Source organism: Mytilus edulis, chromosome 7 (genome assembly GCF_963676685.1).
Source record: "Mytilus edulis chromosome 7, xbMytEdul2.2, whole genome shotgun sequence".
In the NCBI taxonomy this organism is placed as follows: domain Eukaryota; kingdom Metazoa; phylum Mollusca; class Bivalvia; order Mytilida; family Mytilidae; genus Mytilus; species Mytilus edulis.
The window spans coordinates 35,820,364-35,837,017 of NC_092350.1; the positions used below are offsets into that span (position 1 = coordinate 35,820,364).

General features: G+C 32.4%; 1 protein-coding gene across 1 annotated transcript; it reads left to right on the forward strand.

Moving 5' to 3' along the window:
* Positions 1-10,236: 10,236 nt before the first annotated feature.
* Positions 10,237-11,246, forward strand: LOC139481363 (uncharacterized). The gene has a single exon (XM_071264660.1). The coding sequence runs from the start codon at positions 10,296-10,298 to the stop codon at positions 11,238-11,240; it is 945 nt and encodes a 314-aa protein (XP_071120761.1). The 5' UTR covers positions 10,237-10,295; the 3' UTR covers positions 11,241-11,246.
* Positions 11,247-16,654: the final 5,408 nt, after the last annotated feature.

Below are 16,654 nucleotides of genomic sequence, written 5' to 3' on the forward strand. Positions count from 1 at the left end.
TTCATGCGTACGTTATTAACAAATATATGTATTTAATCTGTATTGGTAATATCATGAAAACAAAAACATTTAAATTTTTCCTTTTTTTAAATCTATTAAGAGCAGTCCTTGTTACAAGTTAACCAATTTTTAATCAGATCAGACAAAAGTTAACTCAGATCAGGTCTGATTCGATGGACTTTGTCTTAATCAGAGTTAATTTATAACAGGAATTGTTTCGAAGTTAACTAAATATAGTAGCGGACCGGTATCAATGTTTTCTGCTGTCATAAAAGTCCTAGTTTTAGTCTCGTGTTAAGGTGGTACCCAACAGCTTCACTAAAATTAATTAGGCTCGTTTAATTTTCATAAAATTTTGGCAAAGTATTTACTTTGACCCTTTGACAAAAATATAAAAAATGCAAAAAAAATTAACCAACCAATTTAACACAAACATTACACTGGTTATATAGCAGTTTGACAAACACTTATTTTGATCATTGAGAACCTTAATAATGAGTTTATTTGTTTATTTGTAACCACTGGGTCAATGCCACTGCTGGTGGAGATTTATTTCCCCGAGGGTATCACCAGCCCAGTAGTCAGCACTTTTTGTGCTGGCTGGAATTATCATTGATTATTGAAATGGTTATATTTATAAATTAACTGTTTACCAAATTTAGAATTTTTGAAATACTTAGGCTTTTCTACCTTCGGCATAGATTACCTTAGCTGGATTTGGCAAAACTTTTAGTAATTTTTGTCCTCAATGCTCTTCAACTTCGTACTTTATTTGGCCTTTTTAACTTTTTTTGGATTCGAGCGTCACTGATGAGTCTTTGGTATACGAAACGCGCGTCTGGCGTTTATACAAAATTTAGTCCTGGTATCTATGATGAGTTTTATTATTATTCCCTTATCAACTCAACGTAATTAAAACGTTTAGCTAATTTTACAGAGTTATTTCCCTGTAGTGTTAGGTACCACCTTAATGTTATTGGGGTCATATGAATAGTCATACCAGTTTTAAATTCTGTCATAGCTTAACTTTAACCAGTGAACATGACTGGTTAGCAATTAACTTGCTGAACAGGTTAGGACTTTAACCATCTGTATACAGTAAAAATGTTCTGTGCTATTATTATTAACTTCATTGAAAATGAAATTAATATTTTATCAAAATATTACCTCGACTTAAAAAGCTGAATTTTCGCAAGAAAGCTACGTTAATCATGTCACAGTCGTTTTGTTAGTTGGTCTTAAACGTAAGAAATTAACTTATAATATAAAAAAAAATAGTATTATTCGAGTAGTTTAATGTTTCTATTCTTCATTGGTCGTCGATGTAATGTAATTTGTGTTCTTTTAAAAATCATGTGCATATAAAATATTAGTTTTTTATTCATCTTTAAAGGCTACCAGCAAGAACCAAAACAGGAAAATATTTTGACGTATAGAGACCATAATTAGGTATGTAAAAATAAACAGAAAATATCAACATGCACAAACTTAATGACAATTTTGGAAGTAAGCATCAGCTTATAACAGATAACTATTGTACGTTTTAGCATTGTAGTTTAGTTATCAGTTCAAAAACAACATCCCCGATTCACTTTTTAAGACTATATTTGTGCTAGGGAAAATAGATTTGTTTGCTAGTCGATTTTTTTTTTAAACAACAGGGTGCAAAATTATTTTACTGACGAATATTGACATTATGTAATAGGCAATAAACCATAAAGATCTGTTTCCGTGGGGTTTTTATGGCAAGTACGGGAAATATTGCTTTCAAATGTAAAGTAACAATCTGCATTTGTCGTTACTTTGTAATCAAATACATAGATATATTAACTGAGTAGATAACTACATCCAGAAATATACTTAATGTATTTTGTTTCACATAACAATGTTGATGGCGTTGAGGGTGCCAACTCATTACTTTCCCTAGTAAGATTGTTTGTGTTTTTTTAATCGTCCCCTGCCAATGTATGGTATTTGATTGTTGGATTCAAACTACTTTTTTTTTATCAACAGTTACTGTCAGTAACCCTTAATATAAAATAAAATGAACAAAAGTTCAATAAAAAGGTACATGTATTCCTTTTTCTTTTTACAATACATGTCTGCAATATATTTTGTACAAGCTACAAAGTTAAAATTAAATAAACTCTTTATATATACCAGGATTGAACTTTTTTGTGTCAGACGCGCGTTCCGCCTTATAAAGACTCACCAGTGACAATTGAATAAAACAATGTTACATAGACGAAACATACATAAGACTTCTAAGAGGTTTTTTAAGAAATCATACTAATGCGTGGAAATGAAAAGACTCATTAATTAATAGTTAAACGGTTTTAAAAAGAATAAAAACGAAGCATTAAAAACGGTTAAACAAAAACAAAATAAAATGTTTTGTTTTTAAGAAATGATACTGGTGTCTGGGAAAATATCTAGAACAAGAAATATCGGAGAAGTTTCATAATTTTTTATGATCGGTCATCCTTTAAATCTTATGTTATTTCATGCCTTCTTTTATATTTTAGTCATGAATTTTACGGACCAAGATTGGAGTTACAAGGAAGTTTTCGATGGAGACAGCAACTTGCCTCCTGTCACATACACATGGGTAATTATATTAAATTTGTGTATTACTCTTTTAACGAACACTTACAAACTAAGATGATATCTATTTGTTGATGTTCTCGACCTTATTAAATTTCAGTGAAAAATATGAAAAATAAAATTGTAATCGACGTTTTTAACTAAAGCATACAGTTGTTTCTTTTCAAAAAATGAAATCTTTCTATTGGTTTTCTAACATTTTATTGCATATTACTGTTACATTTTTCAAATTTGCTGAATAGAGTTGATTTTGTTATGTAAAAATTTAGATTTTAATCATACTGATACACATTTTGTTTTAACATTGTTGTATGTCTTTGTAGCCTATTACTGGTATTTTAGCTTCGGCCTGGTGTCCTGGAAGTATACGACTACCTATAAATAATCTGCAAGAAATGCTAGATTTTCTAGATGACGTTTCTAGCAACAGCAGTTCTGATTTCATGTTTGAAGGCACATTTGATGTAAATACTGATTCTGAATATGATGAATTAGCGGCAGCAAACCGAACATCTCCGTCACCAAGATTTTATGAAGACATGAATGACAAATATTGCCTTTCGATGTTTCCTACTTATTACCATACCATCGCTTACATAGGAATGTCCATCCTATTCAGTATGCTTATCTTTATTGGGAACATCTTGGTTTTAATTCTACCTTATATTTCAAAAACATTGAGGTCGCCAATATTCACTACACTTTTAAGTTTTTCTGTCGTATCGTTGTTTCATTGTTTCGACATGTTATTCTCCAGTTTGTCGAAATGTTCGCTCTTATTTAGTTTCAGACTTAATTCAGCATTCGTGTGTATGTTATGTAGCTGTGGAAGGGGATTTATTGCAAATATTAGGAGCTTACATCTAAGTTTGTTGGCTTGTCAACGTATTTATGTATTTTTATTTCCTTTGAAGGCATGTGTGCATCACACAAAGACAAATGTTCGTCGGTGTATTTTCTGTATTTACATTGCATGCGTTTTGATAGAAATAATAATGGGGGTTCAAGGTGTCCGTGACTGCGTGGTTAGTAGATTTAATTATGATTGGTATACTACATTGAAAACACATGCAGATTTCATTGTTATTAATCTTATGGTAGTTTGTCTATTATCAGCAGCTATGGTATCCGGGATAGTTCAGAAGTATGCATCATCAAGACTTACAAAGTCTGCGTCACAAAAATCTCAATCGCGTATAGCCTCAATAGTTATCATACTGTATTTCACTTTGTATTGTCCACTTCAAATTGTAGTCATTGTTCTTCAGTTTACGTGTGAAGGTCAAAATTATTTGGGACCAATTTCGTTTACTATTTCTATGGCACATTTTGCTCTCAGTGCGCTTAATCCAATCATGTTGTGTCTAAGGGTACCAGAAGCGAAAAAGGCTCTGAAAGACAGATTGTGTAGATGCATCAACAAGTAGACTAATAATCAGATGTAGGTAACAATAGATTACTTCTTGCATTTAAACAATTTGTTACGAAAGAGGAAGATAATTTTAGTGCCGTATAAGGTGTATTATTAAGTATAAGATTTATTTTATTTTTATCGCACAATGTGGATATACTTTTTCCTGTAATTTTGAACATTTTTAATACAAAAGTCTCTCTAATACTGGAGTAACCTCTGCAGTGTAGCAGCATGTGCTGTTCATTTTCAATTTCGCCACTTTTACAGATTTCACATATTCTTTGATCTCTGGGCACTTTTAAATATCTTCCTCTTTCAATGGCAAGGTTATGAGCACTAACTCTTAATTTACATAATGATGATCGATCTGATCTATTTTTTTAAAGCATCAACATAATAAAATTAACGGTACCAATTTTCTTGCACCAGATGCATAACCTGCCCGTTCACTCATTTTGTAAACACTTTATAAAAATGTTAATTTTGGAGATGCTGAAATATTTGCATGTTGTTCCTGAAAACCCTGGTCAATTAGTCTTTGTTTTATAAAACCAAACAGGGGTTTAATAGTAAGGTTATCATTTGACAAATAAGATAAACCTAAGTTTTGAATAAAAATATTTAACCTTTTAACCCATGGGTTGCTTTTTTTTGTAGCATTATATATTTAGTGAACTAATCTTCCTTCTGAAGTGATTAAATGGTCCCAGAATTTAATGCAAGATAACATTATTCTATTTTTCAATGGTAGTCTTGCAAGTTCGGAACGACATGAATCATTCGATTTGCCATTATAATAAAATTCGTTTAGAAAAGACTTTCCGTTTGAATTAAAAACCATTACTTTTGATTTCTCTGTATTGACTTGTAATTTCCAAGAAGAACAATAATTACTTAATGTATTGAGACAATTTTGCAAACCCTCTTTGCTATCCGATAATAATACAATATCATCGGCATACAAAAGTGCATTTAATGAAACATCGCCAACTACAACTGGATCTGCATTGATATTTTCCAAGTCTTTAAGTATGTCGTTTATAAAAAAAATTAAAGAGAAGAGGACTCAATACATCTCCTTGTTTAACACCACAGTTTGATTCAAATGATGGGCTAAGACCATTAGAAAATTTAATTCTACATTTTGTATTAGAATACATTGAAAATATTATTTTAAAAATATGTTTTGGTACATTACTTTGAAGTAGTTTATGAAATAATCCTATTCTCCAAATTGTATCAAACGCTTTTCTAAGATCAATGAAAGCAGCAAATATTTTTTTTGTTTTTGGATTTATAATTTCTGACAATGGATTTCAAGGAAAAGATGTGGTCTGCAGTTCGACTATCTTCTTTGAAGCCAATCTGGTTATTACTTATTAATTTGTTTACATTTATATGAGCAAGTAATCGAGAGAGGATTATTTTATTAAACAATTTTCCCAGGTTCGAATTAATGGATATCCCTCTGTAATTACCAGGGTCACTTTTACTTCCCTTTTTATGTAGAAGTACTAAAAATGATTCATTCCAAACTTTTGGAAAACTTATTTAAAATAAAGTTAAATAGCTTTTGTAATGGTTTTGTTAAGACTGATATTCCATTTTTCAACATTTCATTTGAAATAAGATCAGTAGCTGTGCTTTCCCCATTTTTAAGGGACTTAATTGCCTTTACGATCTCACTTGTTTTAATGTGTTCCTGAAAGTCATTTGTCCTGTTGTTTTTTTGAAAATCATCAAATAATGTTTCAAAATTTTTGAGAATTTTTTCTTGAAATGGGTTAAAACTCTCGCCCGTTTTGTTTAGTTTTTTTTAAAATAGCTGATAAATTCATCTTGTGCAAACTGTACAGAATCTTCATTATTACAAGATTTACTTAGTTGTTGTAAAAGATTCCAAAATGTTTAAGGGTCTTTATTAAGATTTGCACTTATTTCAGAACATATTTTATTTTGGTATGATCTTTCTGCCTTTTTACAAGCTCTTCTATACTTAGAGCGGCAGGAGTAAAAAGATTTTCTGTAAGTGTTATTATATGGAAATTTGTTAACCAGTTTTTCATAACTTTTAACTGTTTTGCGCAAATCATTACAAGAGTCTGAAAACCATGGCTTTCTTTTTGATTTTATTTTTTTTCTATGGGCATTTTGTTTACTAATTTTGCTGATTTTTTTGCGCTTTCATATAAAATTGATGTTAATGATTGTACAGCTGAATCACTGCTTTTAAAAGAGTTATTTGTAAATAATGCTAATTTAGTTTTATTTTCTTTACTGGTGATATCCTTCACATATGACTCTATGGCTCCAGGTGACCAAATACATTTTCCTGGAAGGGGATCCAGTTGTGTTTGGTTAACAAAATTTGTGGAATCATAGGCGGATCCAGGGGGGGGGGGGGTGGCTGGGGGGGCTCGCCCCCCCCTTTCGTGGGAAAAATTTGGTTGATTGTATAGGGAATCATTGAAGCATGACTGGAGCGGGCCCCCCTTATGTCAGTCAGCGCCCCCCCCCCCCCCCCCCTTTTAGGAAAAGTTCTGGATCCGCCACTGGGAATGGAAAAAAGTAAACAATGGTTTGATAGTGACGTTAAGTCATGTATTTCAAAATAACCAACTAAGCTAAGTAAATCAAAAGACACAAGTGTATAATCAACAAGACTGCATCCATTATATGTTATGCATGATTGTTTACCATGTAAATCACCAATCGTTCTTCCATTCAATATTGTTAGGCTTGTTTCTTTACAAAGATCAAGCAAACATCTACCACTATTATTAATACGTTTGGGGTCAAGATTATTTCTTGGCATTATACTGTCTTCTACATAATAATTATCAACTACATATGGTTGTTTAGATTCATCAAATAACACATAGTCTGGTGAGGTATTTGTATGGGCATTACAATCACCTTGCACCATTATATCTCCTAGTTTACAATATTTGTCAATATCAGACAGTAAATGTGCATATACAGAGTTAAGATCCGGTACATTACAACTGGAGTTTTCAGGCGATACATAAACAGCAGCCAAATGAATATCTCTTTTTAAATTAAAAAATGTATGATCATGTATAACCCAAGCTATATCAGAGTGCTCATTGTGGATTGATTTTACTCCATTATTTATAGATTGTTTGACAAATATGTTGATACCGCCAGAATGACGTCTGGCTTTTTTGTGTTTTTTCCTACTACTTGAAGATATCAGGTTAAATTCTGGTAAACTTAATTTTTGATCAGAATTACTTCAAGTTTCTACAAAACTGACTATATGAAACTTGGAAATACTTTCCAGAAAGTAAGGATCTTGTGATTTATCTGTGGTCAATCCTTCAATATTCCACATAGCTGTCTTGAGTGAATGATGAGATGAAAAATGTTTTCACATGATTGCTGAATTGACAATGTTATTTGTTTAGGGATGTTGGGTGTGTGAAATGATATTGAAAATTTCTATTTTTACACTGGACAAAGTAATATAAAAAAAATAAAAATAATATGGAACTAGAATGTACATGTAATGAGACTAGATAAAACAAACTAGAGGCTCTAAAGAGTCTGTGTCGCTCACCTTGGTCTATGTGAATATTAAAAAATGGACACAGATGGATTCATGACAACATTGTGTTTTGGTGATGGTGATGTGTTTGTAGATCTTACTTTACTAAAAATTCTTGCTGCTTACAATTATCTCTATCTATACAGTACTTTCTGTGGAAAATGTTATTGAAAATCTTCAAATTTTAAGAAAATTGTTAAAAATTGACTATGAAGGGCAATAACTCCTTAGGGGGTCAATTGACTATTTTGGTCATACTGACTTATTTTTAGTTCTTACTTTGCTGTACATTATTGCTGTTTACAGTTTATCTCTATCTATAATAATATTCAAGATAATAACAACAAAAAAACAGCAAAATTTCCTCAAAATTACCAATTCAGGGGCAGCAACCTAACAACCGATTATCCGATTCATCTGAAAATTCCAGGGCAGATAGATTTTGACCTGATGAACAATTTTACCTATGTCAGATTTGCTCTAAATGCTTTGGTTTTTGAGTTATAAGCCAAAAACTGCATTTTACCCCTATGTTCTATTTTTAGCCATGGCGGCCATCTTGGTTGGTTGGCCGGGTCACCGGACACATTTTTTAAACTAGATCCCCAAATGATGATTGTGGCCAAGTTTGGTTAAATTTGGCCCAGTAGTTTCAGAGGAGAAGATTTTTCTAAAAGATTACCAAGATTTACGAAAAATGGTTAAAAATTGACTATTAAGGGCAATAACTCCTAAAGTGGTCAACTGACCATTTTGGTCATGTTTGACTTATTTGTAGATCTTACTTTGCTGAACATTATTGCTGTTTACAGTTTATCTCTATCTATATTAATATTCAAGATAATAACCAAAAACAGCAAAATTTCCTTAAAATAACCATTTCAGGGGCAGCAACCCAACAACGAAATGTCCGATTCATCTGAAAATTCCAGGGCAGATAGATCTTGACCTGATCAACAATATTACCACTGTCAGATTTGCTTTAATTTTTGAGTTATAAGCCAAAAACTGCATTTTACCCCTATGTTCTATTTTTAGCCATGGCGGCCATCTTGGTTGGTTGGCCGGGTCACCGGACACATTTTTTTTAACAAGATACCCCGATGATGATTGTGGCCAAGTTTGGTTAAATTTGGCAAGGTAGTTTCAGAGGAGAAGATTTTTGTAAAAGTTAACGCAGGACGACGGCGGACGACGACGGACGACGACGACGACGGACGCCGGACACCGGACGCCAAGTGATGAGAAAAGCTCACTTGGCCTTTCGGCCAGGTGAGCTAAAAAGTGTGTACAAAGATTATAACAATGATAAGTACACTTAGAAACAACATAATGTATATTGATGATGATCACAATATTTGTATGTAAAAAAGTGTACAAAGGAATAATACTTATACAATATTGTCTGATGTCTTAAAAAAAAAATCCAAACTAAAATTGATTTTGAGAGTCATTTTGAGAGTATGCCGCATTACGACCCCACTGGCCAAACGGGGGCCATTGCCATGGATTTTGCCAAGGCATGAGCGGAGGTTGAAAATATGGAGGTGGTAACCAAGGCATAAGGTTTTGTTGTGGGAATGAACTGGGTTGTTGATAATGTGAACTTCCTTGTATATAAACAGGTGGTGTAATTGGATGAGGTTCCATTGTTTGATTAGATATTGGTCTTTCTATATACCAGTTGTTGGTGACATATGGGGCTGTTGAATTTTGCTGGTTTATGTTACGACCATAGTCATGATAGTCTTTGACTTCACGCCGATTGTTAACATGACGGCTTGTACTGCTTGTATGTCTCTGTGTTGGCCTAAAGCCATGGTTCTCAGTTGGTCGATAAATATTCATAGCCATTTTCAGGTGTTTTACCATGTTTGGAAGACCTCTGTTATTGTTCAAGTGAACGTCATCATAGAACATGTCTTCGGATGGTTCAAAGGGGTCAATGAGACAGACATGCGGAAAGACGTTACACGCAGATTGAAGTATTTTATTTGCTTCGTTGACATCTTCATATTCGGAATATCTTTTCTTTTAACTATAGGCAGGATGAAAATTTTTGAACTATTCCATGTTTTGGAGGCAATCTCTAATAAGTTTCCAAACTCCTCTTCTTTTACTCCTTCACTTTGTAAGTCCCTTGTTCCAATGAGAATGAGGATGTTTTTTGCATTGAGAGTTGTACCATTTTTTTCAATAAAGCTGGTACATGTATTTGCGCCTCCTCTTATATACCGTTTCACGGTTTTTTGTTTTGGAGTAAATCGGTTTGGTTGAATCCTTCTTAATATTGAATCACTTAAAATAAGATAATCACAATTTATTTTTGGAACATCCCGGTTGGGTTCCTCAGCATTTTGGCGATCAGAAATAATTTTGTGTTGGTCTTTATCTTTTGTTACAAAAGTAATGCCAATTTGTGGTTTTGTCGGGGTTTCAGTTTCTAACTCTTTCGTGTTGTTAAGACTTTGATGTTGAAGTTGTTGATCATTCTGGGTATTACATTTACCCTCGTGCAGAGGTTCCGAGAGTTTATTCTCTAATTGATCAACACGGTCTTGGAGATTTATAACCAAAGAGGTTAAATTGGACAAGAAGTTTTTGTTTTCATTGTGTGCTGTGTCCATTTTCTTCAGCTGAGAGTCCCCAGTACTGCAAGGAAGTGGAAATCTTCAACAATTTCAAAATATCCAAAATCCAAGTTCTCCGATGTCTGGTTTCTATGGCATTCCTTACACCCCACAAGGCCCGATTCCACAACCAGTTTGTAACTCTACTATGAACCAACCAACAGATAGTATGAAAATTGACAACCTGGCGAATAAAGTTGACGAAATGTGCAAAAAACTGTCTTCAATAGATTCTTTGACTGAAAAAATCGACAAATTTCAATCTACGGTTAGTGCTATGGTTTTAAAGGTAGAAAATGTAACAAAGCGAGTAGGTGAAATGGAACACAGCTTAGAATTCTTGGGTGCGCAATACGAGGCCGGCAGAAAAGAAAATGCTGATATGAAAACTGACATTTCAGACATTAAATCATATAACGAAGAGATTGGCGTAAACTTTAATCGCTTGACTACAGACCTAAACGATCTACGCGAACGGCATCTAGATCTCCAAACACGTTCTATGAGAGAAAATCTTATATTCTCGGGAATTCAAGAATCTAGCGACAACGAAGAAAGCGAAGAGACGGGAGAAATCTTAAAACAATTCATGGTAAAAGAACTTAAATTATCAAACCCGATTGAATTCGTCCGTGCGCACAGATTCGGTAGAGCAGACAAAAAACCTAGGCCAATAGTTTGCAGATTCAAATCGTTTAACGATAGAGAACTAGTTCGGAAAAATGCAAACGTACTTAAAGGGAAAAACTATGGGATTAATGAACAATTCCCGAAAGAGGTAAACGACCGTCGCAAGGTACTATGGCCAGACTTTAAAGAGGCAAAGGAACAACACAAGAAGGCACACTTTAAACGCGACAGACTATTCATAGATGGCAAAGAATTTATTCCTGACGACAGAACTAACCACAACATGGAAACAGATAACAACCCAGCAAACACAAGATACGAGAAACAAGGAGCCAAACCGAAGCATTTTCCCCGCAGAGGACCCCAAAAGAAGAAAAATGGTAACGGTGAATAGGTGAACCGTGGAGGATCAAAAGAAACTTCTAGTAAATTTAGTTACTCACGCGGAACTGACGACCTTGAAAATGAACATTTAAATTTAAGCTCAGACTTTAATAATAATCTACACCTATTGTCTTTAAATGTATGTGGGTTGAAAACAAAACTATTATACCCAGAATTTCAAACTTTACTCAATACTTTCGATATTATTTGTCTAACTGAAACTAAACTTGATGACTTTGATGATTTAATGTTAGATAACTATGTTTTTAAATATAAGAATAGAAAGAAATTTATAAATAAATCAGGTGGCATAGCTTTAGGCTATAAAAGTTACTTAGAAGATTTTATAAAATCTATTGATACTGAATGTAAATTTGTATTATGGTTCAGTGTTGACAAAGTAATTTTGAAGACATCTGAAAATGTAATTTTTGGTATTATTTATGTGCCACCTGAGAGTAGTAACTATTCATCAGTTGATGCTTTTTCTGAAATTGAATTAGAATTTCAAAGATTAAATAAAAATTCTGAATTTATTTGTTTACTTGGAGATATGAATGCACGTACGGGAATTTTGCCCGATTATGTTGATTTAAATGCAAATGACGATTTTTTTGAACAAAATGTTTTAGATATCAGTGAGTTTACTGACGTTACAATTTTGGATGACATGGGTTTGTCAAGATTAAGAAACAGCCCAGACACTGTCATAAACAGTTTTGGTCGAAAGCTTATAAGTTTTTGCAAAGATAATAACTTATTTATTTTTAATGGAAGAGTTGGAAAGGATAAAATTGGAATGTCAACAAGTAAAAATAACAGTGTAATTGACTATGTTGTTGGTACTTCTTTATTGCTACAAATTGTACATGATTTTGAAATATTTGAATTCAATAAGCTTTATTCAGATGTACATTCACCACTTGCACTTACATTACGTCTAAATGATAGTTTTTCTGGAAAAAAGAGTACAAATAAAAAATCATTTCCAAGAATTAAACCATGGAAACAAGAAAAAAGTGAATTATTCAAGAGTAATATAGATCAAGAAAAACTTGCATCTCTGCATTCAAATCTGCTCGATGCCATTAGTGATACTGAAACTGTGGTTAAATATGATATTGATACTTTTATACAAGAAGTCACTTCTATACTTTTGCAGTCTGCAGAACAAACTTTAGGAACACAGAGGCCGGTAATTGATACACGTAATTGTCAAGAAAGCAAACTATGGTTTAACGGAGATTGCAAAAAGTCTAGAAGGGATTATCGTAAAGCAAAGAGATTATACAAAAAGTATGGTTCAAACCTTTTTAAGAGCAGATTGAAATTGACAGAAAATGCATATAAGAGAACTCTGGATAAAAATATTATTAATTTTAATGGAGAGATGAGAATAAAAATGAAAAAAATGAGATCAAAAAATCCCAGAGTTTTGGAAATTTTTTAACAAAGGTCGAAGAAAAAGAAATACAAATATTTCTATAGATGTATTGTTAGATTTTTTCAAAGATTTAAATAAAAATAAGTTTGATGGTCAAAATGACTTTGATATACAAAATGATGTAAATGATGTACAAAATGATATGTTGAATTGTAATATAACGATTGAAGAAATAAAAAAGGCAATACAAGCTTCAAAAAACAACAAATCACCGGGTGAAGATAATGTTATAAATGAATATATATCATCGTCTTTTGAGAAAATGAGTGACATATATGTACTTTTATTTAACTTAATTTTTGAAACAGGTATTGTGCCTGAAGCATGGCTTGCTGGTATAATAATACCGATTTTTAAGAACAAAGGCGACCAGTTAGATCCCAAAAATTACAGGCCTATCACTTTGTTGTCTTGCCTGGGGAAAATATTTACCTCGGTATTGAACACTAGATTAAATAATTATCTTGATGAATACATGTTATTACATCAAAACCAAGCTGGTTTTAGAAGTGGTTTTTCTACAAATGACCACATTTTTTCTTTATATGCTTTATTTGAGCTATTGCGTTTTAAAAAGAAAAAACTCCATTGTGCATTTGTGGACTTTGAGAAGGCGTTCGACTTTGTTCATAGAAATTCTTTATTTTTTAAACTTTTACAAAATAATGTAAATGGTAGATTTTTACGTATTATTCAAAATATGTATGAAGGTATTAAATCATATATTAGACATAATGACGAATGTTCAGGGTTTTTTAAGTGTGAACTAGGAGTTAGACAAGGTGAAAATCTATCTCCTGTACTTTTTTCATTGTATCTTAATGATCTTCAATCATATTTAGAAGAACATAATATAAAAGGGTTAGAATCAATCAGTTGCGATATTGAAAATGAGTTAACGATCTATCTTAAAATTCTATTGTTTTTATATGCAGACGATACTATTTTGTTATCAGAATCAAGCAAGGATTTACAGTTTATGTTGGATACGTTTTCAAATTATTGTGAAAATTGGAAACTGAAAGTTAATATTGAAAAAACAAAAATTCTTATATTTTCTAGAGGAAGAATTTCAGAAAAAGAAAAATTTTATTTTTGTAATAAAGAAATAGAAATTGTCAAAGACTACAAGTATCTTGGTGTATTTTTTGCAAGAAGTGGATCTTTTTTAACCACAAGAAAATATTTAAGAGACCAGGGAACAAAAGCAATGTATAGTTTATTAAAAAAATGTCGAAGACATAATTTATCAATTGAATGTCAATTAGATATGTTCGATAAAGCCATTTTACCAGTATTACTTTACAGTTCAGAGATCTGGGGTTTTGAAAATTTAGATGTTTTAGAAAAAGTACACTTGCGTTTTTGCAAGCTCATATTAAACCTAAAGCAGACAACGCCAAATAGCATTATTTATGGAGAACTCGGACGATTTCCGATCTCGCTAACAGTTAAGATGCGAATGATAAAATTTTGGTGTAGATTAGTAAATGGTGAAGAGGAAAAAATCTCCTCAATTCTTTACAAATTGCTGTTTGTATATTTTGAGAATTATGGCTTTGAAAGCAAATGGTTGAAATTTGTTAAAAGCATTTTTGATAACTGTGGTCTATCAAATGTATGGAGATCCCAGTCTCATTTTTCTACAGAATGGATAGAAAACTGTGTAGAACTTAGATTAAAAGACCAATTTAAGCAAGAATGGTCGTCTGACATTTTTAATTCAAGTAAAACAATTTGTTATAGAATATTTAAGAATGAATTCTGTTTTGAACGTTATTTATCGTTATTACCCACATATCTTATGTATTATATATGTAAATTCAGATGTGGCTGTCATCGTTTGCCAATTGAATCGGGCAGATGGCATAAAATTCAAAGAGACGAAAGAACATGCATTATATGTAACTCAAATGAAATAGGTGATGAGTACCATTATATTTTAGTTTGTAACTTCTTTAGTCCAGAAAGAAAGAAATTGTTACCGAAATATTGTCAAAAAAATGCAAATACTGCAAAATTTAATCAGTTATTCTCATCAACTGATATTATTGTATTAGAAAAACTAGCAAGATTCATTAAACATGTATTATCAATTGTCGTCCCTCCTGGTTAGTTAAATTGTGTTTAACATACACAATTAAATGAACTGTCTTTTTCCATATTTATTTACGCATGCACTATTATTATATTATAATTGTATACTAATTTCTCTGTAACTATGTATGTTTATGAGAATAAAATATTCGTATTCGTTGGCATAAATTACGAAGTACGTAATGCCGTTGGCTATTTCCAATCGCTGCCCAACATCTAATGCCTAGTTCACAATTACATTAAATGTAAAAGCAGCATAATTAATACATTAAAACTCCCTCGAAGACGGTTCTTCAAAATCACATGCAGCTTTTCTATTCAGTACATAATTAGCTTAATCATTACAGCTAACAAAATATAGACTTGATACATTTATCAGAACGTCCTATAATGTGTGTTCAAAGTCCGTGTTGAACAATTTATAAATAACACACAGCTGAGTTCTGGATAGAGCAGATTTTTACCCCGAGAAAACATTGCCTACCGCGGCGAAGCTGAGTAACAAACAATCAAAAGATGAATAAGTTGGAATTTATATACATTTGTTTTTAAATATTCACATTTATGCACTGTCCTCACTATAATAATGGAACAAATCCAACGATAGGAAAAAAAAGTAGGGATAATATGCATCAAACTTTGAAATATTCTTTTTGTTTGGTTTTTGCCTATAATTTACATTTTTCCCACATCTCATTTCGTGTCATATTAAACACACCATTTAAGTTTGCTAATGACCAGTACTATTTGGATCGAAGTATGTGTTCATGTTTGTGTTGTGTTCTCGTGCCATTGAAACATACATTTATATATTTTATATGCATGACCTCCTGCAACTATCGGGGGAATAAAAGTTTACTGTTGTGGTTTTTTTTATGCACCCACCGTAGTGGAGGGGGCAGTAAGTTTTACACTTCTCCGTCTTTCCGTCCGTCCGTCCCAAAATTGGTTTCCGTTCTCTAACTAGAGTTTGCCTCAACCAAATGTTAGGAATCTTATACACTATGCTAATTACCACAAAACACAGATCTAGTTTAAATTTTGGTGGCGTCACTTTTACCGTTCTAGGGTTATGCCCAGTAATAAATTGAAAAAATGCTACATTTTTCGTTTCCGTTCTCTAAGTTTAGTTTGCCTCAACCAAATATAAATAAACATATACACAATGCTTATAACAATTAAACTAAGATCAAGTACAAATTTGGGTAGCGTCACTTTAATGTTTTTTTAGCTACGTCACTTTAGAACTTTATATGCAAGCGGGGGCATCGTCTGTGTCCCATGGACGCATTTCCCCATTTATTTACTATTGTTTGTCTTTTGGCAGTTTTCCGGTTTTTTTCCCCACGGCATTGTCAGTATGATTTCGGCTTATAAGTTTGAAATTCCCGTTGCGTGGTATATTTCGCCTCCCTTATTCTGAAGCAGCAAAATTGTGGTCGGAAATGTGAACATTGAATGTATATCGTCATTCGGAGAATCTATTTTAATGATATTTTATTGTTTCTGTTAAATATATTTATAAACATTTGTAAATCTTTTAAAGTGTCACTTGACACTGTGTTTAATCATTCCAGAAATCATGACGTTATAAATACATAGGATCTCGTATAATAACTGAAAATCAAAAATAGGCAATCAATTCTTTTTTCAAACAGGATAATATGCTTAATTGCGCATTTGAATAGCCAAACAAATTATAATGAAGCAGTCGTTGTCCTTACAATTCTGCTGATATAGCCTTGACGTTGCGTAATTCCTTTGGCGACGTCATGATTTTTCCCCCTCTTTTCCCTTCAGCAACACACTTTCAACGGCTGATATATAAAAAGGGAGTTCGGTAACCCCCTGAAAATTATATATCAAAAGAAAGAAAAATAATA

Excerpts from the sequence above, each read along its gene's own strand:
- LOC139481363 (XM_071264660.1), top strand. The coding sequence starts at position 10,296 with ATGTCTGGTTTCTATGGCATTCCTTACACCCCACAAGGCCCGATTCCA.